This window comes from Diceros bicornis, chromosome 17 (assembly GCF_020826845.1).
Source record: "Diceros bicornis minor isolate mBicDic1 chromosome 17, mDicBic1.mat.cur, whole genome shotgun sequence".
Classification (NCBI taxonomy): Eukaryota; Metazoa; Chordata; class Mammalia; order Perissodactyla; family Rhinocerotidae; genus Diceros; species Diceros bicornis.
The window spans coordinates 43,550,142-43,576,124 of record NC_080756.1 but is presented as its reverse complement, the minus strand read 5'-3'; the positions used below and the strand labels follow the sequence as shown (position 1 = coordinate 43,576,124).

The 25,983-nt window shown below is 35.4% G+C and overlaps 1 protein-coding gene and 1 pseudogene across 1 annotated transcript; one reads left to right on the top strand and one right to left on the bottom strand.

Moving 5' to 3' along the window:
• The window catches only part of LOC131415568 (telomere zinc finger-associated protein-like), a 60,064-nt pseudogene extending 58,314 nt beyond the window's left edge, over window positions 1-1,750 (top strand).
• A 10,793-nt stretch (window positions 1,751-12,543) lies between these two features.
• On the bottom strand, window positions 12,544-21,902 carry RERGL (RERG like). Its single transcript, XM_058557584.1, has 5 exons — window positions 21,851-21,902; window positions 20,725-20,781; window positions 16,713-16,786; window positions 15,412-15,560; window positions 12,544-12,826 (listed from the first exon to the last, which is right to left on the bottom strand). Exons 1-5 carry the CDS (start codon window positions 21,900-21,902, stop codon window positions 12,544-12,546), a joined length of 615 nt encoding a protein of 204 aa, XP_058413567.1.
• Window positions 21,903-25,983: the final 4,081 nt, after the last annotated feature.

The window sequence follows — 25,983 nt, the reverse complement described above, 5'->3', positions numbered from 1 at the left end:
TATAGACTTTGTGAATTTCTTTATATTTCTTACAACTACTGAGGCCAAGCATTCTATACCATGCATCATGCCATCATCTTCCTCCTGACTGCTGTCCTATCCTGACACTTCTCAGTACATAGAGGATTTTTTCCAAAGGCTTGAAAATACTTCTTTATAGGTGCTGTTCCCCCATGCCACTCTGTCGCCCCCAAAAATGCACCCAACCCCTATAATCTTAGAAGATAACTATATCCGTTTGAAGGAAATCAGAATACGTTACCCCCAAATATGCCACCTTAGCATATTGATTATTTGAATTCAAGGCACTTAAGATACAGCAGGTCAGGCTGGCCCCGTGGCGTAGCGGTTAAGTGCGCGAGCTCTGCTGCAGCGGCCCAGGGTTTGGATCCCAGATGGGCACCAATGCACCGCTTGTCAAGCCATGCTGTGGCGAGGTCCCATATAACATGGAGGAAGATGGGCACAGATGTGAGCCCAGGGCCAATCTTCCTCAGCAAAAACAGGAGGATTGGCAACGGATGTTAGCTCAGGGCTAATCTTCCTCACAAAAAAATAAAAAATTAAAAAAAAAAAGAAACAGCAGGTGAAAGAAGGACACTGACCCTCCTTTTTCTTCCAAAAAGTTCCTCAGCAAATGTTAGGTAAAAGTCCACAACAGGAAACACACTGAAGAGAAACCCTTCAAGTGTGCCAAATTTGGAAACTCTTCCTTTCAGAGCGAGAACCTCTTGGAGCAGGAAACCCGGAATTGTATGAACCCTAGGAACAGGTCTTCACATGCTGGGAGTGCCAGGAGACCTGCTGGAGGCTGGGGATGTGGGCGCAGAAAGCGTTTCACACGGGGACACGCCCTACAACTCTTCTTCTTTCTCCCAGCAGTTGATGAAGAAGAGGGACTTGCAGATGGAACCCCCAAACCCCATGCCTGTCCTACCTGTGACAAGTGCTTCTTGTCCCCAGCAGAACTGCAGCTGCACAAGACTCTGAGGCACTGCAGAGAGGAGCTGTTTGTGTGCAAGGTGTGCAGGCCTCCAGCCGAACAGGCCTGCAGATGCACATCACGGCCAAGTACAGGGACGAGAGGCGTGTCTCTGTGTATTACGCAGCCACACCTTTGCCCAGAAGGCCAGTCTCAAGCATCTGAGCATGCACACGGGAGAGAAGCCCTTCCAGTGCAACCTCTGTGGCAAGACCTTCCCCACCCAAGTCAGCCTGGACAAGTGCAACCTCATCCAAATCGGCCAGAGGCCCTTCAGCTGTGAGTTCGGGAGCAGTGCTTCACCGAGAAGGGCCGCTGCAGAGGCACGTGACCAGCCACCTCCAGGAGGGTCGGCCCCACTGCTGCCAGATCTGCGGGAAGACCTTCACAGCCGTGGAGCAGCTGCGTGTGCACATCAAATGCACAGGGCACTGAGGAAGTTCAAGTACACCACGTGCGGCTACAAGTTCGCCTGGCTGGCCCAACTGCGGAAGCGCAGGGAGATCCACCACCGGCTGGAGAACTACAACCCAGAGCAGCACAAGCTCTGCAACCTGCTCATTGCGGACCAGAAGATGGTGGTGGTGGCGGTCAGCTGCCTGCCGAGCTGGAGGTGGGCTTGGCCGAGGTCATAGTGGAGTCCCAGGACCGCCTGGCCTTACAGCTCCCTGCTCAGAGACATGTGCAGAGGAGAGCTTCGCTAGCCCAGGCATCCTGCAGCCCTCGCTTATCATCATGGCTGCCATCCCTGATGACTGTGACTCCTAGCCCCTCCTGCCCACCACAGCCCACTTGGCCCCAACCCCCTTGAATGCTTCACTTCTGACCTCCTTCATGTCTTTGCTGGAAAGATCTTCTCAAGAAGTCCACACCTTACTCCCGTTTAGAATAGTCATTCCTAATTAGGCACATGTGTGTGGTGATGGATTGTAATTAGTATCTGGGTGGTGAACATGAGAACATGATGTAATCTATGCAGAATAGAAGTATAAGGATGTACACCTGAAATTTATACAGTGTTGTAAACCAATGTTACCGCAATAAACAAAAAAATATGTTAAAAATAGCCGTCCCTCTTCCTCCCACTCCTGTGGCTTGCCTATCCTTCTAAGCTGATTTATTTTTCTCTATAGTCTTTATGCACTCGTCTTTCTCTAATATCCTGTATAATTTACATATTTTGCTTATCATCGTCTCTTCCCACTAAAATATAGGCTTTATGAAGGTATGGAGTTTTATATGTTTGGTTTGCTACTCTATCCCCAAAGCTTAGAACAAAGCCTGGCCCATAACAGATACTAGATAAACGTTCATTGTTTTGTTTTTAAAAGGAATATACATGTTTTACGTTTGTAAGAGCAGCAACAAGAATGAAAGAAACACACCAAACTAATAATAGTGAATACTCTGGAAGTGATAATTTGAGAATGGTGTAAGAGAACTATCAGCATTTTTGTTCTTTTGTTCTGCCAGACACTGTGTTAAGGCCCCAGGGAGATGGTAGTAAACAAGAATCACAAGTCCTCCACTTTCATGGAGCTTGAAGAAATGTTACATGGGCATATTGATTGTATAAAGTTTACATGGTTCTGTTGATTATAACTTCGTGTTCTTTTCATTGTTTATAAAGTTGCATTTATGTTTATGAAAAAATGGCTAACTGATTTCCAGATTGCTTGGAAAGGGGCACAAGGGAGGTTTCCAGGATGATGGAAATGTTCTATACGATAATTTGACGGCCATTAACACAGGTGAATACATTTGTTAAAATTCATTGAATGTGCGCTTAAAATATGTGCATTTTATTGTACGTAAATTATATTAATTAAAAATACAAGAATATGTATCCTTTTTGTTCCAAATGATAACACATGCTCTTGTAAAATATTGGAGAGAGGAAATTCGTCTTTAAAATAGAAAATTAATAAATATGATTAATAAGGTTTCAGATTTGATTTTGATTGAAAAATAAAGATCTGTCAAATCCTAATAATAAAGATAAGCTGTGCAGAGATTTTTATAATCCATATAAAAATTTTGACTATGCAAATCAGCCGGATAGAATTTTCTCAATATTTATAAATATGAAATAATCTTTAGTTGTCCTTTGATTATAAAAGTAATTAATGTTCATTTACAGAAAATTTGAAAAGCACAGAGAGAAAATCATCCAAGGGCTAGTAATCATTTGGCATATTCCTTTGCAACCATTTTTCTAGATACATTTGTACATAAATGAAATCGTACTTACCTATACTTTTGTTTCTTGCTTTTATATTTATTATCAAAGCATAGGCATCTCCCCATAAAATTAAACCATTTGCAGAAATGATTTTAAATGTGTGTATATTTTCAGTAATAAATGTGGTGTGGTGGAAAAAGCAATTTCAATCCAACTACGTTTATTTGTGAATCCCAGCTCACGCAATAACTGGCTTTTGACCTAGATTAATCTTTTTATCTGTGTTGAGGAGTGTAAATCATGTAACTATCTAAGCTCTGTAAAATGAGATAACAATATCTTCTTTGCATAGCACTTTTATATATTTGCATAAAATATATTTAACCCATCTAGCACTGTTACATACCTAGTATGTACTCAATAAGTGGTTATATTCCACATACCATAATTATTTTAACCATATTGTTAGACAATAATACTATTTAAATTTTTCTTTTCTATAATGAAGTCTACTTGAAATAGTCTGTTTTTCTGTTAGCCATAGCCTAGATTTCTAGAAGTATCAGTTTAGGGTCACTGATGATAAGTAATATCACATATATCATTCTATGCATATAATTAGACTTATTATAATTTCTTTTATATTATAGTCTTCCAGTTTCTAAGTTCCTAATTTTGATTATTTTCTACTTATTGGGCTTGAAACTTTGATAATCTTTTAGTAAAACTAATTGAGAATATTTTTCAGAGCACTTGCATATCTGAAAATATCTTTTGTCTTCACATTTCAACCAGAATTTATGTCTTTATGGCTAGAGTTTTGCAAAAATTTTCTTCAAAACTCTTTAGACTTTTCACTTTTCTTGACAGACTTTTTGTCATATAGTTGCAAAGAAATTTAAGCCATGCTGAATTTTTTCCATTGATTTTAACCTGTTTTTTCTTTCTGGGAGTCCGAAATTTGTTGTTTTTTTTCCCGAAACACACTAAATCATTTTTGAGATGTAGAATTCTATCTTCTTGCACTACCAGAATAGGGATTGTTGTTTCTACTATGAATTTCTGAGCTTATATTCCAAGAATATGTATTATTATTAATTTAGGTTAGATTCTAATCTTCATACCTATAATATTTATTTATATTATGGTATGCTTTTTAATATATTCATTTCTTTGTCCTTCTTCATGTTCTTAAAAATCTTCTCATTTTACATCAATACCTTTTAGCTGATTTTCTATAATGCCAATTCAACCCTTTATTGCCTAAAATGCAGATTTTAGAGTCTGCTATAGACTTCCTATTTTATTTTTCATTTTTAAAATTATTTTCAGGTAAATATTTTCTCCTTTCAGATTAATATTTCTATGTTCTTGTCTTGAGGAATATTTTCAAAAATCCATTATTATTAATGCATATGTGTGGTGGGGGGAATTTATCTGCTTGTTTTGCTTTATGTTTTTTGATCCCTATAAAAGGAAAGATGTTCTATGATCTGACCTGTCAACATATGATGCACTTATTTTATCCTTATCTTCATCACTCTCTCAATCACTATTTTCCGAAGGGGTGGTGTAGCTCTCTCAAATCTCATAGTAGAAGTCTGGTTATTGTGCCCATCTCAGCATAATTTCTATGCATAATCAGAATTGATTTAGCTTGACTGTGCTTTATTGAGGTGGGAGGTGGTTCCCGAACTTGCCATCCTCTCATTACAGGGAAGAAAAGAGATGTAATGAATAACAACACAATTGTTTTGTTTTTTTAACAAATGCTATACCTGAATAATTCTAAACCACAGCCCTTTGAGCCCTGCCTCAACATTTCCAACAACCAAATCTCTACTTCATCTGTGTTTGCCTTTGCATTTGTGTACTATACAGGCTAAGAAACAGTTTGCCACTACCACTTTTCTCATTCCTGTAGCTGTGATAGGAGATGTTGGTTATGGGTCTTGAGTGATAGGAGATAAGGGATGTGGCTATTTCAGAGAATCATTCTCTTGGAGGGAAAGGACAGATGGCTAGTTTTCTAGTTGTGCAAAGCTTGTGTACAAGCTAGGACCTAGGAAAAGGGTAATATATTATAGCTACCTGTCATCAGACAAACTATGCATTTTCAGTCCAGAAGGTAACACAAACATAACCTATGATTTTATCTCTCATTTAAACCCTCATGATTAAAAAATGTATGCCAATATGTGTCCAATATTAAAGTTCTTTAATAGATGTTACTTACTGGTGGTTCTGTAAAGGTAAAATAAAATCATTAAAGCTGTATTGTTTTATATTTTCCTTATAGTAGGAATTCAATTTGTTTGATGATACTTAATAAAAGAGCATCATTAATCAAAGTTCTATGCTTATTTTTCATCATTTTTCATCAACAATGTTTTGTGAGTGTCCTCTACCAGATGATTGACAGAGCAGTAGGTGTTACTCAAAGAAAAAAAGTAGTATAAGCATTTGCTGCTCTTTTCCTGACTTTTTAGAATATTGAACATCACCAAGTAACTTATATTTATTTTAAAAAATGAAAAATGTAGTAGGAGAAAATATGTTTTCTAAAATATCATTTTCTCATTTTGCCTAGTTTCTTAGTTGCATGTTATTCACTGTTATAGAATAAGACACCCAAAGAGTTGAAAAGGACCTTGAAGTATTTTCTAACGCCTGTCCCCATCTCCATATACACAGTTGCCAGAGAAGGGGATCCTTGGTCATCTTATTCCATTTCACTACCCAACAGTCCTCCCTTTCAGGACTGTTTTTCTTCAACTAATCTAAATTTCACAAATCACAATTTAAACTCATTTTACCTAGTCTGTAGTGGATGTAATTTCCATTTTCTATTTAGCATACTTTTTCCTTTTGGTACAAAACTCTTCATTTGTAAATCTTTCTTTTAGGTTTAATTTTCTAATATTTTATAGATTCCCACTAATTCTTCTCCAAATTCTGATGTTTGCTGAGAGCAATGGGAACATTATCTCATAGTTTCTCAGTTATACTCCTCTTTCCTCTGAACTGTTCACTCCATCTCATTTTTGTCTCATGCTTACTTATTTTGACTATAATGCTAAATTACTGAGCGACTACTCGTTTTTTGTAACTCCAAATCAATTGTTATGACACTTATACCCAGTCATTCCTCATTTTATAATTGCACCATTTTCTTTCTCTTCCAAAAGGATCCATCCTGGAATCTGTCTTTCTCTAATTTTATAATTTCGAATGCAACTTTTCTCACATATGTTAATTCACCTTTCTTCTATTATTTTGCTATTCCCATTCTTTCTGTTTTTAATTCACTTGATATTTTGTACTCCTTCTGACAGAATGGGTTATTTTCAGATTAAAGAGTAATGTGTGTGTGTGTGTGTGTGTGTGTGTGTGTATATATATATATTACAAAAGTGAGCCAGCCCTGGTGGTCTAATGCTTAAGATTCTGCACTCTCACTGCCACAGCATGGGTTCCCTTCTGGGTCAGGGAACCACATTACTGTCTTTCGTTGTCATACTGTGATGGCTGCATGTTGCTGTGATGCTGAAAGCTGTGCCACCAGTGTTTCAAATACCAGCAGGGTCACCCATGGTGGACAGGTTTCAGTGGAGCTTCCAGAGTAAGAGAGACTAGCAAGAAGGAACTGGCTATTCATTTCTGAAAAACTAGCCATGAAAACCCTATGAATAGCAGTGGAGCATTGTCTAATATAGCACCAGAAGGTGAGAGGATGGCGCAAAAAGACCGGGCAGGGTTCCACTCTGCTGTACACAAGGTCTCTAGGAGTCGGAATTGACTTGAGATCACTAACAACAAATTACTAGTAGTATATCTTTATATACAAACACATAAACACATATCTGCGTGTGTTATCATAGTCTACAAATATGTTTAGCTTCAAAAAGATGTTATTAAAAAAACAATAGTAAAAATATTAAAATTCCACAACTTTTAAATTATTTTTGAGCAAGTTTTGCTCAAAACCTCTCCTATTGTGGAGAATAACAATGTGAGTAAAATATAGTCTTCTTTTTCTTAAAGCCTCAAAATCTTCTGATAAAAGTCAACCAATTGGTTATTTTTTTAATAATTGTTGTTTGAATGAATTTAACATTCTACCTCCAATGCAACCCAAGAATCTAAACCCCAGATATGTTTATATGTAGAAATATCCTTCAAATTTTGCAAACTTAAATGGTTTATTACGTTGAAAGTAAATTTGTATCTGGAATAAGTATCAGTCTAATTTAATATGTGTTTTGAAATGTTTCCATATGTCTAGTTGTTAATACTGGTCTGTAGTCCTGTGAAATAGCTTAAAAACTACAGCAGTAACTCATGGTCATACTTTCATGTAGTGGCAAGTAATTCTATCTCTAGCTGTTCTTCAATTTTCTGTTTTTTCTTAGTTCTTTATACCTTAATTTTTCCAGGATTACTTAAATTTTGCTCAAATTCCGCTTTGCAACTGACACTTTATATTCTGCTAATTTCCTCCTCAGAGGAACTTATATTCCCATTATTAGAAATAAACTTAAACTATATCTCTATCCAAAAGAAAGAAAAATAACCTGTTTGGTCATTTATACATTTGAAAATTATGATGAACTTCTTCTTTGCTTTGACATAATATGTTGTCACTATCGAGTATATTTCCAGTTTATAGTGTGTCTTTTCTTTGGGAATTTAAAATACTTCAAATAATTTGGGCTTTGCCTGATTCCCCCAGAATTGTACAGTATGACTGATAACTGCCTTTAGAATCTCTAATAGCTAAATTACAATTATTATGCAAAGTCCTACAATAGACAGTTATATGGATTGTTAAACGACTTTGCATTTTTTGCAAACTATAATCATTTTCCTTTATTAGCTGAAGGATTTCATAATTTAAGGAAGATGAGAAACCTATAAGTCACGCTTTCAAATAAGGAACATGGATATTGCAAACATTAAATTCCCCCATAAAAATGTTAAGGCATCATTAAACTAGGTTCAGATTAATACAATTCAGTCAACTCTAGATAGATATCTCCCATAATAAGCTGAAACAATACCTAGTGATCTAAGATGTAAAATATTTTACTACAGCCAATTTATATACCTATAAAACATACAGGTATCATTCAACCTCTTTATTAATAGTGCATGCCTTGTATTAAATCAAAACCATTTTAAAGGCCCCTCCCCGTTGTCATTTCCTTCCTCAGTGTTGCCCTCATTATGTGTTACCTCAATGAAGCTCATCCAAAGTGAATGACAGCATCTTTTTTACTAGAAGCAGCATAGGCAATTCCCAGCCTAGTGATACAGCTTAACTATCTCCGAGATTTATAGACACGCTTGCTATCCTCAACCTACAAGATTCTATGGCCTAATGTTGATGTGTATGTTTCTCTCTAAGTAGATGTAGTTTTCTCACTTTGGAAATCTGAAATTTATTGTTTTTTAGATTTTTGCAATTTGCTTTACATGTGAATTATATTCACAAGAAAGTTGATGTTGGGACAACTTCATGTTCTGTACTATTTTGAAACCTCTTGGAAGAATCCTTTTTTCACTGTTTCTTCCCAATAAGAAAGCCAAACATTTCATATTGGTTGACTTGCTGAGAATTTTAATACGTTACCTGTTCTGGTTATCTATTGCCATGTAACAACCCCAAAACATAATGGTTTAACAACCGCAAAACAACAGTATTTATTATGCTCACAAATCTGCAATCAAGGCAAGATTCTATGGGAATAACTCATCTCTGTTCCACCTGGCATCTGTGGCATCATCCAAGTTTAGAGGCTGGAATTACCTGATTTTTTGCTCATATGATTGGTGGTTGCATGGTCCCTAACCACGCATGTGGTAATCCCCAGCTTGGTGCCTTCAGGGCAGCCAGATTCATACTTGTTAACTCATGGTTCCCAAAGCAGAGTCCCAGGGAGGAACAGATGGGAGCTCCAGCTCCTTTTCCAACCTGGTCTCATAAGTCCTACCCATTATTTCCACCTCATTCCGTTTGTTAAAAGAGAGTCAGCAGGGATGATCCATAATCAAGGGGTGGGGAATTAGACTTAACTTTTTGATGGGACAAGTGTCAAAAAAATGCGTGAACATGTTTTAAAACCATCACATCATTAAAGGGGACATTATCCACAACTTTTAAATATCACTCTGAAAAATAATCAACTGTTCATTTCTAAAGTTGCTTCACAGAAACCACTTTTAAAATGTAAGTTCTTTTTTATGTAAAGTAGTGTTTTTTCCAGCTTTAATGAGGTATAATTGACAAATAAAATTGTAATGTATTTGGTGTACAATATGATGATTTGATATACATATACATTGTGAAATGATTACCACCATCAAGTTAATTAACACATCTATCACCTCACATATTACTTTTTTTTTTTTTTGATGAAAATGCTTGTTCTTATTACTATTCCATAGACTCCTTATAACAAGATATGTCATCCCAGGTCATCTTGCTAAAAAATAGAAGTATAATAAATAAAATTTTAAAATACATACAAATATAAGTAGTATTCTTAACAGAAATTTTGAACAACTTAATATGTTGTTTTTAATGCAGAATTATCCCAAATGAATTTTTCTTTAACTGGGAAAATAATTTTAAAGAATGAAGACCAAATATCTACAGATGAGATTATCCAAGAGAATAATAATGACAAAATAAAACAACAAAAAAATTAAAGTATAATGGTTAAACTGACGTATATGTATACATATATATACATGTATAGTCCATATTGAGACTATAAAAGATTAATAAAATCCCTATAAATAGTTGACCAAAAAAAGGGTATGACTGAATTTGCTAGGTAACATTACACAGTAAAAGTTTATTTCTCATTTACATAGCAATCTAATCTCAATGTTCCTAGTGGATAGGAAGCTTTCCTCACTTAAGCTTGATGTATTAGTGCCAGCCAAAAGAGGACTGTGCCTCATTACACAGTGGTTATCATGAAGTTCAGGAGTGGAAGATAATTATCGCCTTTGCCAGAGCTTCAAGAAGTACACTTTTTTGTCTATCTTCTATGTTAGGAAAGGTAGCATGTGGTACACATTTCTAGGCAGTGATGGATGGTTTTGCCGGTTGGTCAGAGCTCTGTAAGAGATAAGACTGGAAGATCAGTGACAAGGACTGGAGGAAAAGTGTGTGAATGGAGCTCTTAAAGAGAGCATAAAATATTTACATCTTTGTATATCATGTTAATGCCAGTCAGAGAGGATCCACCAATGAGAAGTCACTTTACAACCAGATGGACAGGATGACCCGTCCTGCAGATAACACCCTGCCTCTTTTCTTGGCCACCTTTTTGCTTAGGAAATGGACCCGTGATAACAGTGGCCATGGTGGCAGGGATGGAAGCAATGCATGGGCTCACAGTATGGACTTTGCCTCAATATAGCTGATTGAGCATGTCACTTCTAAGTTTTCAACCAGCCAGTATCAGAAACGGAGCCTCTACCCTGGATATAGCATCGTTTCTTTGGGGGCTGAGTGGGTGGATAACGGGCAATAGAATAAATGGTGGCATCCAGATCCTGCTGTTCCAGGATTCTATTATCTGCATTGATATTGATGGGCCCAGTTCAATGGCAACATCCCTACTGCCAACTCTGACCTGTAGAGCACAGTCACTATGAAGCCTTTCCAAGTTGTCTGTGCCCCCCTTACCAGTGCATTCCTCACTTCCTTAGTAAAGGAGGTTCCTCTGAGCTTTCCCAGGGAACACAGTCAGATGGGGGGCTCTTGGGTCCAACCTACCATGTCGATTCTGACTCCCCCATCTTTATGAAAGTTCTGAGCTATTTTATATACTATCACACAGTGTTCTGTTATTTCCACTACTTTTACTCTAGTATATCATCTGAGTCAGACATCTAATGAACAGCAAGGCTATATGGATGGGCTATAGGTGTCGCGTCTAAAACTTGGAATCATGACTCATGGTGAGTAATGCCATGTCAATGAATTCTCTCCTATAAAGCCTAATAATCTGTGTCACCCCTCCCCAATTCTAGTCTACCACCCTCTACTCAAGATCTTCCCCCTTGGGCCCCAGGCTCTGGCTGATACACGTTAACCAAGCGTGTGTAGCATTGCTTGTACTCCAAGTTTAACTTCTCTGAGACTTAACTTTAATTCTGAGCAATTTGGCTCAAGTTAAGCCTAAGACTGCAACTTGAAATGCAATGGTGGCAAGTTCAGGAAGAATAGCAGCAGTGGTACTGAAGTCCAGGAGGTAAACAGTTGATTTCTGAAGGAAACGGTACTCAAAGTGATCTGAGAAGGCCCAAAATGTTTGTATATATTACAATATTTCTTTCAGGGAAATAAGGCCTTAAAGGGTATAGATTTACCTTTTTCTTTCCTTATGATGTATGAATTTCTATATTAACTAAAAAAGACTAATCTTTTTTTTTCTTTTTTTTGGTAAGGAAGATTGGCCCTGAGCTAACATCCGTTGACAATCTTCCTCTTTTTGCTGAGGAAGATTAGCCCTGAGCTAACATCTGTGCCCATCTTCCTCTATTTTGTATATGGGACGCTGCCACAGAACGGCTTGATGAGTGGTGCATATGTCTGTGCCCGGGATCCAGGCCTGCGAACCCCAGGCCACTGAAGCAGAGCATGTGAACTTAACCGTTATGCCACCCGGCCAGCCCTTAAAAGAGATTAATCTTTTGATATAAAAAAGGTTCTTAGCTGTATAAGTTAATTTCTCTGTGATAATTACCTTTGTTAGCATAGCAAAACAGGAAAGGCAGATTGTTTCATCATCAGACCAACTACAAACTATGTACTCATGGACAAGGAATTTAACTTCTTAAGGCCTAAATTATATGTAAAATTTGTGTAATATCAAGTAAGTCCCTGGATTATCGTAAAGACATTTTAAAAATTAAATACATGCATTTCTAGTAAATAGATCATGAACTTTCACAAATTGATAAATTAAGCTCTATAATATATTAATTATATGAATATAACTATATGTTTCATCCAAAAGAAATAAAATAAAGGTAAACTGAGGCCTATGGAATGGTAGTTTAATAAAATTACATAAGCAGAGTTTATTTAGCAAGGCAAACCATATAGCAATCCCCCAAAAGCTTATACTGAATGCTATTTTGTGTAATAAAGAAAAAGTGAAGCATGAAGCAGTGTACAAGTTACAAATACTGAAAAAGCAAACGATACATATTTGCAAACATAGCTGTGGTTCATGTTCAATTGTTTCATATGTCTAAGAGAATTATTTTTTTTAATTGCATACAAAGGGAAAATTTAATTATCATATGAGCGTTTGAAACCCTCTGATATAACAAATCCCCTCGGGTCACTTGTCTACTAAACAGACTTCCGTCTCTTTCCAAATACATTATTGATCAATTTGGCCACTGATTTAGATCCACTGGGTCTTCTCTTTTCTTTGAGTTTGCAGTTTGTCAGGATATCTTTGATAATTCTGATAAACATCATTTCTACCTCCAGAGACTGCTCTGCTGCAGACAGTTCACAGAATTGGCATCGGTTATCCAAGGCCAATTTTTGCCCTTCTTCCCAGCCAACCTCTCGCACGTGACAGAGATCTTGCTTGTTACCAACCAAAAGCACTGCTGATTCCACAGCTCTGAAAAACAGATAAACAATTCTTTGACAAAATTGTTTTAACAACTCTTTTTTTTTTTATTAAGTAGGTTTATATCAAAAATAATTATGGACCAAAAAAATATATATTGTACGTGTATGTGTGTTATTTATGGTTGTGTGTTTGTGTGTGTGTGTATGACACATATTCCCATTTGCTTACAAAAATTATTTTAGATAGAATGTAATATATGACACAGAGGCAACAAGGCTCTTAAAGCTTAGGATTTGAAATGATACAAACCTTTTCTTGGATTATTGCTCTGTTTGCTAACAAGGCGTGATTGTTACTTTTCCTGCTGTCAATTTCCTTATACGTAAAAAATGGTGAAAAGAGTCCTCATCACACAGAATTCTCATAGAAATTAAATGAAAAGATGGATATAAAAATACCTCGCACAGTGCCAGGCAATGAAAGATGCTTCCTAAGCATTATTTTTAACTTCCTTATCAATTGGAAGAGGACTAACTAATGTGTCTTTACTAAATAGTTACTGTAATTGAACAATTTAGATACAGTTTTCCTAGGGAAAAATATTATTCAATACTCACTGCTATTTGTTTTTGTTGACATCCATTATCACATACTCTAGAGAAAATTTTACAATCTCATGACCTTGTACAATTTTTCTGTTTATTTAAGATATATGTTTCTTTGTTAAGAGAATGTCTTCTATAAATATCAATATATTCTCCTTGGTTACAGTGAAACATACCCAAAACAGAGTTTCACTTGAAGAATATAGCATGACTATTAGTCATTAAATGGCATGGAACTCTGCCAAGTTGTCTAAATAGGGAACAAATGGGTAAATGCAGTCTTCAACTCAATCTAAATAGATACTGTCCCCAGATTCCACTAAAAGTTCGTTTCATTCACATGACAGTGTGAGCTGTGAGGGGAAAAGCATTGTATGTGTTGGACTTTTGAGGGTATTAATAATATCTTCTAGATAGTTCAGAAAATTATTGTAAAGGATTAATGGGGAAGGATAAGTAAAATACTTTGAAGGGTGAATCACAAATATCAAATGTAATTCTATAAAACAATGCCATATTTTGCTTTCCTAGTTTATCTACAGATTGAGAACTGGAAATTCTCTAAGAATTATTTAGTCAGTATATTAAGAAGATTGCCTAAAAATGTCAAATATATATTTTTTTACTTTTATATGTTTTTGAATATTCTTGAGTGATTATTTTGATTGGGAGAAATATCAAAGGAATCTTATTACTGTCCCTTACCTAAGTCATGGTGTTTAAATATAAGGCATTTAATGCTTGAAACAATGGAGTTCAAAAAATCAGTAATATTATAGGAAATCAGAGTACGAAGGACTTTAATAAAATCACATCCTTTCTCCTACCATACTTCCATCAGTTTTACAATCAGAAAAATGAGGTCTAGAGATTAAGGGGTTTATCTAAGGTCAATCAGATATAAATAAGAATTTACATCAACTGACCCCAGGGAAATACCCTTTATCAATTATTATCTGATGGTTTCTTGATAGTGGGCATTTAAAATAGATATAAAAAGCACATATTCCAATTTACAGTAATAATATTGTGCTTTTCTGCTTCCCAGATTAAAATGTTATTTTAGACTCTAAGGGCAAACCTGGTTAGGAGCACAAAGAATCCCTTACATCAGTATGTTGGACAAAAATAAATATTTTAAATGGGAAAGGCTAAAACAATAAAAAATGAGGTAAATGGGGGCCAGCCCTGTGGCATAGTGGTTAAGTGCACGTGCTCCGCTGTTGGTGGCCCGGGTTTGCATCCCAGGTGCAGACCGATGCACCGCTTGTCAGGCCATGCTGTGGCGGCGTCCCATATAAAGTAGAGGAAGATGGGCATGGATGTTAGCTCAGGGTCAGTCTTCTTCAGCAAAAAGAGGAAGGTTGGCATGGATGTTAGCTTAGAGCTGATCTTCCTCACCAAAAAAAAAAAAAAGAGGTAAATAGGAAACTCATATGTTTAAACTTATATTACTAATGCAAGAATGGTTTAAGGCACAGTTATGTCTTTCTTCATAGTTACTGTGTCAAGACCATTAACAATGGAGAATTGTCGATCAGCTCTTTGTTTTAGGGGGTGAAATGAAGAAAAGTGTATTCTCATATTTCGAATTTTAATATTTTGATTATGCTATCTATTTTGCTTTGATACATTGAACATCCAGTGACTAGGAATTGGATGCCAAATGTAACAAATCTGGATTTATTTAGTATCCCTAACCTTTTTGTGGAAATGAAAGGAAAGGTTGAAAAGCAAGCTATCTTGTGAACAGAGGACGATTATTTTGCAAGTGAGTGTCATGTTAACAATAGATGCCGTCTTGTAAAATAGCCATTTACTCAGGGCAAGTAACTGTTTATGTCAGCCAGGACATAAAGTATTCTCATCTTATTCCTTTTACTACATGTGTAACTCCTGTGGAATGGAAGGTGAATTGTTCAGGGCTGTTAAATTTTGTAATTGGAAGGCCGTATTAAACTCTTCCTAATGATGCTTACAGCTGTACCATGATTTACGAAAAAGAAAGGAGAATGAAAAATATCTTACCTTTTACAATGACTGGTTTGTGGCTCCCGAATTCTGTAGATCAATGTTTTTGCAAAAGCAAAGGAAGACCTGTCACTGATGTCATACACAATAACAAACCCATCTGACCAAAGCAGCTCACTTGTGAGGGAAAATTTTGCTCTCTGTTGCTGAAAATAAACCAAGAACATTGAAAGCGGTGGAATCTGACGCCTGTATTTTTACACTTTAGATACTTAATTAATGGACACCCACTTTACCTGAAAGAGACTTTAATAAGCCAAATACTGATATTGTCTAAAATGTAGTTTCTTTGTTTCTCTCTCTTATCATCTTTCTTTAATTAAAAGTGATTCAATTTTAAAAAATACAGAAGTATGATAAAGTTATATCTATCTCATTTCATAACTTTTCTCTAAGAAAATATCTCCACTTTTTCTGAAAAATTTTATAAGCTATATTAATTTCCTTTTGAATTAATATCCACATATTTGTTTTGAAAACAGATAATAGTCTCTATTCATATTAATAAATGGAGTATCTGGGGCCACCCTGTGGCCTAGTGGTTAAGTTCAGCGTGCTCTGCTGCGGCAGCCTGGTTCAGTTCCCAGGTACGGACCTACACCACTCACCAGCGGCCACGCTGTGGTGGCGACCCACATACAAAATAGAGGAAGATTTGCAGAGATGTTAGCTCAGGGAGACTCTTCCTCAACCAAAACATAATAATAAATAAATAAATGGAATATCTATTAATTTTTGGTACTAGATTTAAATCAGTAAAAAAAAATATTGATAAGGTTTAATTAAAAAGATTTAAGGGATATTTTATGTACCTAAAAGAATCTGTCCCATGGAGTTGTTTTGAAATCTTGAACAACTGGCCATTTCTTCTCTTATTTACAGAATCATATTTTAACTTTTTTGAAGTTAAATGGACAAAGGGGTTTATACTCGAAGTCTGTCTTACTTATGCTTTATTGACAGTGGTTAGTAAAAAATGCAACTTAGTGAAAATATAAACTGAATTGATAAGCCATTAAACTATTAACTTCTGACAGCTATTCTGTGACCTGATGGAAATATATTATGAATGCAGCCTAATATTGCCATTTTAAAGATATTTATAAGATGATAATTGTCATAAATTTACAGAGAAGCTAGATAATGGAATTTGTAACACTAAAAATAATTTCTTAAAATTTTAATAATTAAAATTGAGAAGAAACTTCAGTTTTAAGACTGGCAACTTTATACTTCCCCTTATCCAATCTTCTACAAATCATGATTGAAAAAATAAAAGAGTATTTTGTTTTACTTACTTGGGAACAAGGGTCATATATTTCTAGATTCAGTTGCTTCCCTTCCAAACACAAATGTTTATTATAGATAGATTCTGCAAAATATGCGTATATCATTGTTAGTATGGAAATACGCTAGAATTTCCAAAAAAGATAGACTCATATTTGGATCACAGTCTTGCAAATTCAACTGGTCATACTTTAGTGGAGTAGTACAGTGGCTTTTCTTTATTGTTAGTGGTCAAAATAATATAGAGTTGTTATATTTGTTCTTATGTCTTTCTTACAAATGAACTTCACCACCATATCTATTCGACTGCATGCTTTTGTGCTATTATACATATTTTCCACCCTATTGCTATGGATAAATTATCTGTGTTTCTCTCTAAGGCCAATCCATTCACTATGAACTAGTTACCATTTCCTCTGACCTACTGGAAGACATGGCTCCACTGATTCTGCCTCTCCTGCATCATAAATTTTTCCTCTTTACTACATCATTGCTAAGAGCTCAATTTCTCCTAACTTAATCCTTTGGATCCCATAATCTCTTTCAACTATTGCTCTATTTCTCTGCTGGCCTTTTGGTAAGTATCTACACCCCTGTGTCCAATTGCTCGCCTCTCATGCTCTTCAAATTATTTCAATCAGACTTTAACTCTAATTGCTTAACTAAAACTGTTCTTATCGTGGTTATGGTTTTAGACTCTATGGTTGGCTCCATATCTTGATCTTATTCACCCTATCATAGCATTAATGTAGTTGATCACATCCTCCTCTTTAAAATGTTTCTTTCACATGGCTTTCAAAGCAACACACTCTCCTGGTTCTTTCTTTATTCCCTATTGTCTGTATTAATCTTTGTGTGTGTGTGTGTGTGAGGAAGATCAGCCCTAAGCTAACATCCATGCCAATCTTCCTCTTTTTGCTGAGGAAGACGGACCCTGAGCTGACATCCGTGCCCATCTTCCTCCACTTTATATGGGACGCCACCACAGCATGGCCTGACAAGCGGTGCATCGGTGCAGCCTGGGATCTGAACCCAGGCCGCCAGCAGTCGAGCGCGCTCACTTAACTGCTAGGCCATGGGGCCGGCCCTTGTATTAATCTTTTTTATTTGTCCCACCATATCTTCCCACACTCAAAATATGGATCCAGTTTATGAATCTCTTCTCTATCTATACTCACTCCTGTGCTAATCTCATCCAGTCAGGGTTTTTATATAACAATTATTGCTGATGAACCCAATTAATATCTAAAGCCTAGATGTCTTCTCTGAACTCCAGACATAAACAACTACTGCTATTGGGCATCTCTATTTAGATACCCAATAGACATCTCAACCTTAACATGCTTAAAACTGAACCTCTGGTCTCCCTGCAAAAACTGCATCGTCCACAGTTTTCCATTTCATTAAATGACATATCCACAACTCTAGATTATCAAGTTAAAAGCCTTAGGGTCATCATTGAATCTTTTTTCTCTTATGTCCCATATTTATTACTTTAAAAATTCCTTTTTATTCTACCTTCAAAGTATATTTTGGATTTATCTGCTTCTCATCACTTCCATTGCTAACTCTGGTCCAAGCCATTGTTATTTTTTGGTTAGATTATTGCAAAACCTTCTAACTCATCTCTTCACTTTCATCCCTCCCCGAACTCCTTTCCTGTGCCTAGTCCATTCTCAACATAGGAGCAAAAGTGAACCTTGTAGCCAGATCACATCACTAGTCTGATAAAATCGTTCTAATGACTCCCCACCTCACTTAGATAAACCAAAACCTTTAAAACGTCTGAGAATATCCCTCATTATCTAGTCTCCCATTACTTATGAGCTCCATAGACCTCTCTGGTTATGTTTTCTCAAATTCTCTCCACTCAAACTACACTGTCCTCTAAACCATTCCTCAAATTTTTCAGGAAGTTCCTGCCTCAGAAATTTGGTAATTGGTTTTTCTGCCTGGAAGATATCTCCAGATATCTTTACAGTTCACTTTTCACCACATTCATGTCTCTGTCCAAATGTTACCTTCTCAGCAAGGTCTAACGTGACTACCTTACTTTAAATCACCACACACCATGTTAGTGCCACTCTCTAATGCTTTCTTTTTCTTCGTAGCACTTATCATCATATGACATAATTTATACTTAATTTTTTTAATTGACTAACTCTTCCTTCCAGAATATAAATCTTATGAGACTTGGATATTTGTCGTTTTTGTTCACTGCTATAGCCTCTCTATCTAGAAGAATACCTGGGACATGGTAGGTGCTCAATAAATATTTGTTGAATGGATAAAGGACTTCGTTTCTGTAACTCTTCCTCCAGTGTTTTAACAAAAGATCTACTTCTCTCCAAAATGGCATACTGACAAAAAATGATGAGCCATTCTGGCAAATACTCTGTAACCCAGAGAGGGAAGATGTAGCAGACACTTGGGGAGCTAACCTCAGGGGGCTAGGGGTGAATTTTAAAATCCATCTAGGTCACATTTAATGAAAGTGTTATAGTTTCATTAAACCTTAAAATATGTTTTCAGACAGTTCCTTCTAAACTTCACAGCTTTACTACTGACTGTGAACCATAAAATTTCCTTCCAGACGTTTAAAAATATCCACTCTCAAAGCTCAAAAGCTGCCAGCAGGGGTCACCAACTCTTAACTTTTTAGAATTTTATTATTTTCCCTTCTAGTCTTCCTTTACAAGCTGGAGTCCTTTTTTTGCTAGTTTGTCCTCATACAGTGGTGACGTTTGCTCATTTGGTTGTCTTTTCAAAATATCTCTAGGTCTTATATTTTTAATAGACATGTAACAGACAGAAATGTGTACACTTCATTTGTTTGTATAACTATATCTTACCAAAGATTAAGGTGATTTTTCGTTGTTGTTGCTATTGTAGATTTTTGGGTGTTGTTTTATGTAAGTTTTATAGTTCTGGAACATTTTCTCACGCCTGACTCCTAGCTTGTGTCAATCTTTTTGACTGAAGTTGTTGGCCTGAGAAATGAAGCGATAAGAATTTCTCTTTCTATATGTTTCTTTGTTCTGTAATCAGTTTCTAGCACTTGCGCTACAAAGTTCACGATGTTAGATGGACTGAGTACTATGTTGGATACATGTAGGAAACTACACAATGCAACATTTTAAAGTTATTTTCTAAAATACTCTAATAATGGTACCTCATGAATGAATGCTAAAGATTTCTGTTGTTTATTTCTCTCAGAAAAACACACAACTTTCTCTTACTCTAAATAAGTGCTATTGAACCAAAAAATCATTTTCCTTTCCCCCAATTCTCACATTTTTTTATAAATCAGGTGTTCTTGTTTAAAAAAAAAAACAGAAACGTTTTTCCCCCATGCCTTCAATCAGGTAAGATATTAGTACCATTATGTTGATTAATTGCTGAGCTAAAAATATTCTCAAAACACTGGCAAAATTCCCCACCTTTTATTAGTTCCCCACTATGATATTTCCCATATGTCATGCTAAGTCTGATCAAAATAACTGAAATTTTCAGTAGAGTGGGTGAAATTATCCTAAGATTATATCAAGCTGCCCTGGCATCTGTTTTAGAATTTCTCTGAAACTTACATTAGCAATCTAGATGATTATGACATGATCTTTAATCAAGGCATAAATTTCCTGTTATTTTCACATGGTTTTACAATTAAAATAAGTTTTATTTTGTACTTACTTGCTCTTTTATAATTAATTTGTTCTTATCTTTCGACAGGTGTTTATTTAATTTCAAAATTGTTTCATAGTTTACAAAAATATTCTATTTCTAGACTGAAACCAACTGACTGTCTAATCTATCTCACTTAACATCAAATTGGGTGAATTTTATTATTAAAGAACATTAATTCAAGTACCTATTTTGGCATTTTTAACCAGAATCTGTGAATAAATAAGTTGCTTAAAAGTGCAAAAAATGAAAGATTCTATGAAAATTCTTCTCTGCTCTTAATTGTGGTTTAAATACTACACTGAAGTTTTAAGGTGAAAAAAGTCTAAAATAGAGACTTACCAAAATTAGAAGCATATTCTCCAATGAATCGCTTGGTAAGAAATCTTACTATGAGGGCTGCAAAACAAACAAGCTGGATTTAGGGTCTTTTCTGTTGACGATACACGTTATTTATTTACGTATATAAGGTTTTATCTTTCAGCTCAAAAATTATCAAGCATTAATGAAGACTTTAAAGCTTTACTAAGTTCTAGTCTAAACATTTCCACTGTACGATCATAAAGATTAGGAGACCAGAAGGAAAATGACCTTAGACTGCTTGGACCCATTCAGACCACTATGTAATTAATTCATGAATGCAAACACACAAGGCAATTTACCTATTGTAACAGAAACAGAGTTCTCATTAAATCTGAGATACAAGAGCTATAACATCTCTTTATTTTCTCTATCAAATTAAATCTGGCTCCAAGGTGCTACATGCTAATAGTGACAAGGACAATATCAAGTATTTACAGTTAAGGATATAGGGACTTCAAAATCCAGGAAATGGAGAAAGGACCTCTAGTGTCGGTTTATCTTATTGCAGCTTCTGGGTCTGGCCAGTTATGGTTTGCTAGGCTTAGGTGGCTCTTGGTGGCATCCTCACCACCATCATAATGTGATCAAAAATAAAACAAAAACATGGCCTCCACAATCAGGGCACCTGTTGCTCAGTTCCCAGGCATCACCACAGCCCTGCCCCTCCAAAGTTCTTTCCCTTCAATGACCCTGCATTTAAAAAATAATCCACAGATCTGCACGCATCTCTCTTTACCCTTAGTCTCAGGGCAGAAGAATCCTTTCAAGGTCGTTGTTTAGCCACTAGGGGCCGTGGGGGCAGTTGTGTTGAAGTCAGAAGTAGGTGGGACAGTGATGGAGGGATTTCCTGTTACTTTTATGAATTCTAAACATCAGTAGAACAAGACACAAATTAATACTTCAAATAGTTATCTTGCTATGCCTGTCTATAAATTCCATAAATATGTAGTTAATTGTATTACTTGCTAGAAAAATGAAAACTAATGGAAAATAATATATAGTTTATATGTAGTTATATCATGTTTTATATATAACACATGTATATGTCAATATATGTCACCCTTTTTGCACTCGACACCATGCCATAGAAAACATCAGCGCTCACCCGATTTGCCTGTTCCTTCACCACCTAGGACGGCAAGCTTCACATCATTCATCTTGCTTTTCTGCTCTTTTTTGGTCAGTGCTGTGTTCTGGAGCTGTACTGACTTGAGCCAAGCACGTTTTTTTAAGTCCTTTTTATTAAAGCTGCTCTCGTTTATCTAAGACCAACTCCGCCCCATACTCCTACCATCCAATAACAACTTTAAAAATGTTTTCCTACAGTAGTTTTGAACATATTCCATTAAAAAAGAAAAACATTGGAGTTAATATTTAGACACTAATGCCTATTAAGCTGAGAGTTATGAATTTGTAATAGAAGCTTACCTCCCAACCCCCTATTTTTGTGTACTTGGAATCTGCCTTCTTCTAGGACCTAAAAAAATGATCTCTCTTTGTTAAGAAAGTTTTTAGAGGATACGTAAATGTTCCTGTAAACGTACTTTGATTGGATCAGTGTTGCTTTTTCTGTTAATTCCTGAACGTGTATCTTCTCAGGCTTCTTCTGTGAAGGACAAGGTGGGATAAGTTACCTCAGTCGTGCAAAGAAACGGGAGGAGGAAGAGGATGTCTCCTTGTATGATTGGTTTGGGGTTGACAGCAATGCCCACGAATACCCAGCCATGATTTTGAGTCACATGAGGCTCTCAAGGAGGAATGTGCCCACTACAGAGTTTCACCTTTCCAATATCTTCCTTAATAAGTAACTTCTTCTCTCTCTGTTTTTTTTTTTTTAACTTTATGCCAATAGACACTAGTAAGATTTCTGGAAAAATCCAGAGGGTCAATCACCTTCATGTTGTTTAAAGAGCAATAAAGAGAAATCTGTCATGTTTCCTTCTGTAGTACTTTGTAATTAGGAAACAGAAATGAAAAAAGGAAAGAAAATTTGGAAGGGGTATTCTGACGTAATTCACTCCTGCTGTGAAATGAAGAAGTAAATTTAATATGTAAAATGATGACTCATATTTCTTTTCCGCAATTTTCCCTACTATTCCGAGTCCCCATGTCACTTTCTTCCCCTCTCCCTCCCCATTTGGTGAGAGTTGAGAAAAGAGCACAACAACAAATAGAAGAATTCAATCTTTGAGTACCAGTTTAGAGTTTAATTTCCTGGCTGGATCGATCACTGGACTAATAACATGCTTTTTAAAAATGCTTTCATTTAACAAATATTTCTTAACTGCCACTGTATATTAAAGCTATGTTGGGTTTATTCTGTTAATGATTTAACAGCGAATTTTCTGCCCTGATGGAGTCTACAGTCTAGTAACAGAAAAATGGAAACAATTAGAATTACAATAAATATGATCATTGCTAAAATAGAGCTCTGACCAAAGGCTGGGAAAAGCAGATCAGTGGATAGAAAGATCTTCAAAGAGTAGGTAATGCTGGAAACATAAGCAGGACCCACAGAGAGAGAGAAGAAAAAGTGATTGGGGATTAGGGAGATGTGTCTATTCCAAAAGAAGAAACTGACTCTGATGAAAAAGGCTAGAGAGAGTAGGACAATTTGTGAGATCAGCAAGGTAGCAGCTGAAACAACTTGGAATTTTCCTTTTATTACAGATTATTAAAAAATAAAACAAATAAGCTATGTTGTCTCTTTATTTCATGCACCTGTATTAAAAGTAACAAGAAAGATTTTTCTTTTATTAAGGAAGTTTACCAGCTGATTTATTACACTATAGAATTGAATGTTTTCTCTCTATTCAGAGAAATTTTATTCTTATCTTCTCCAGAAACTTCTGATTGATGTCTTCAGGAAGTTTATTATATCTACTGATAAGAAGGGAAAACTTAACTTCATAACATGCACAATGTTGTAAAGAACATGTGAATGGTTGCTATCAAGACACCTACATTCTTTCACCATATCTTCTTCCTCCCTAGTGCCATTTGGATTCCAAAAGTAAATCTAGTAAGAAAGCAGCCTGGTGTTGCAATGCTGGTTATAGCGAGGTTATAAACCTAAAGGAAGAGAATATAATTATGTACGTACTCTTTTAAGAAACAGAAGTGCCAATATATATTTTTTCAGCCACAGATAAAGGGTGCTAAAATATTAATATTCTGATAGAAACACATTATTATACTACCTAGAATTTTCTCACATCTTCCTAAAGAAATATCTATTCACAATCAAAACAAAATCATTTTTATTACTTCATTCATTTATTGAATGAACAAAAAAATTATTGAGTGTCTACTATGAGCTTTGGCACTGTTCTCAGTGCTGGAAACATATCAGTGAACAAAGCACTCATAGAGCTTACATTCTGGTCATGGGAGACAGATATTAAACATAAAAAAATAAGTACCTAATTGCATATCAGGTAATCATGAATGCTATAATTTCCTCTGTTAGTTTTCTTTCTCTAAAGTCAGGTTAATCAGCTCTTTTCAGCTAATCTCATTTCCCCATAGTTTCTGCTAGAAATGATGCATAATTTCTCCACAAAAAACTTCACATTCATACGAGTGGAGTGATTCAACCAAATCATCAAGCGAAAAGAATATCTTTGTTCCATAATACTATTCCAGAACTTTGAAAAGATGGGCTACTTTCCAACTCATTCTCTGTGTCTATCATAATCTAAGTTGGACGTAAATGTTGTACATCGACATACAGAGAACAAAGAAATACAGAGACCAATATCATTTATGAATACAGATCCCCAGATCCTAAATATATTAGCAATTAAATCCAGAAATGTATTTAAAGAGCCAAACATTACACGCTAGTAGAATTTATTCTAAGAATGTCAAGTTGGTTGAACAAGATGGAACTTGGTAGACGATTTAATATATTACCAAGATCAAGGAGAAAAATTATGTGAATAACATGCTGCCAAAAACATTTCATGAAATTTAACAACTATTTTTAAAAAGTCATTTTGTAATCTAAAAATAAGAGATTTTCTTAACTTGATTATATTTATACAATCAAAAATTTATTTAATAAAAAGATTATATATATATATATATATATATTTTTTTTTTTTTGCTTGAGGAAGATTAGCCCTGAGCTATCATCCGTTGCCAATCGTCCTCTTTTTTTGCTTGAGGAAGATTAGCCCTGAGCTGACATCTATGCCAATCTTCCTCCACTTTATATATGTGTCGCTGCCACAGCATGGCTGACGAGTGGTGTAGGTCCATGCCTGGGATCTGAACCTACCAACCTGGGCCACTGAAGCTGAGCATGCCAAATTTAACCACTATGCCATGGGGCTGGCCCATAAAATGTTATATTTTTAAAAATCCAAGCATCAAAAAAAACCCAGCGAATACCTATAGAATTATTACACTTAATCTTCCTCTTAAAACAGGATGTTATCTGTTACTTTTAAGCATAGAATTGGTGGCCCTACCCAACACAATGAAAGGAAGAAATAGCATATATGGGAAGGAAGAGACAAAATGGTTACTATCTACAAATGATATTTTTCCTTAGCTATATTATCTACATTATTAGTATAGAAAAGACCATTTAGTAAGGTGGCCAGATAAGAGATAAACATACCAAAAGCAATAGTTCCAAATGATAATAGTAACAGTTAATACATGTTTAATGCTGTATATAATAGGCAATTTTAAAAATATTTTTCAGGTATACCACATTTAATCCTCTGAGAAACTCCATAAGATAGGTACCGTTACCGTTATTAACTTCCAATATAATAGAAATACAGTCCTTTTCACAAAGAAAGAAAGGGAAAAAGGAATGTGAAGACAAAACTAAAAAGGAATGTATAATATTTATATGACTAATTCCCTAATTCTTTAATGAAGATTATAAAATAATGTTTGAATATATGGGCAAACATGAATATTGTAATTATTCTCAATGTTGTAATTATTACCAAATTAATGTAAAAGTAAAATGTAATGACAATTAAAATCTCAACAAAAATGGTTAACTGAATGTGGGCAGCCTATATTGGAAACAAAATATGCAAGAATAATTGAGAAATTTTTAGGTAAAATAGTGAGAAGACAAAATCTCTCTTATGAATTACACTAAAATAATTAAATACTATTTTATTAGAACTGGACTGATAGGCTCATTAATAAAATAGATTTTTGAGTTTAGGAATTATGTAGAAATGTATTTTATTACAAATATAAAATTTT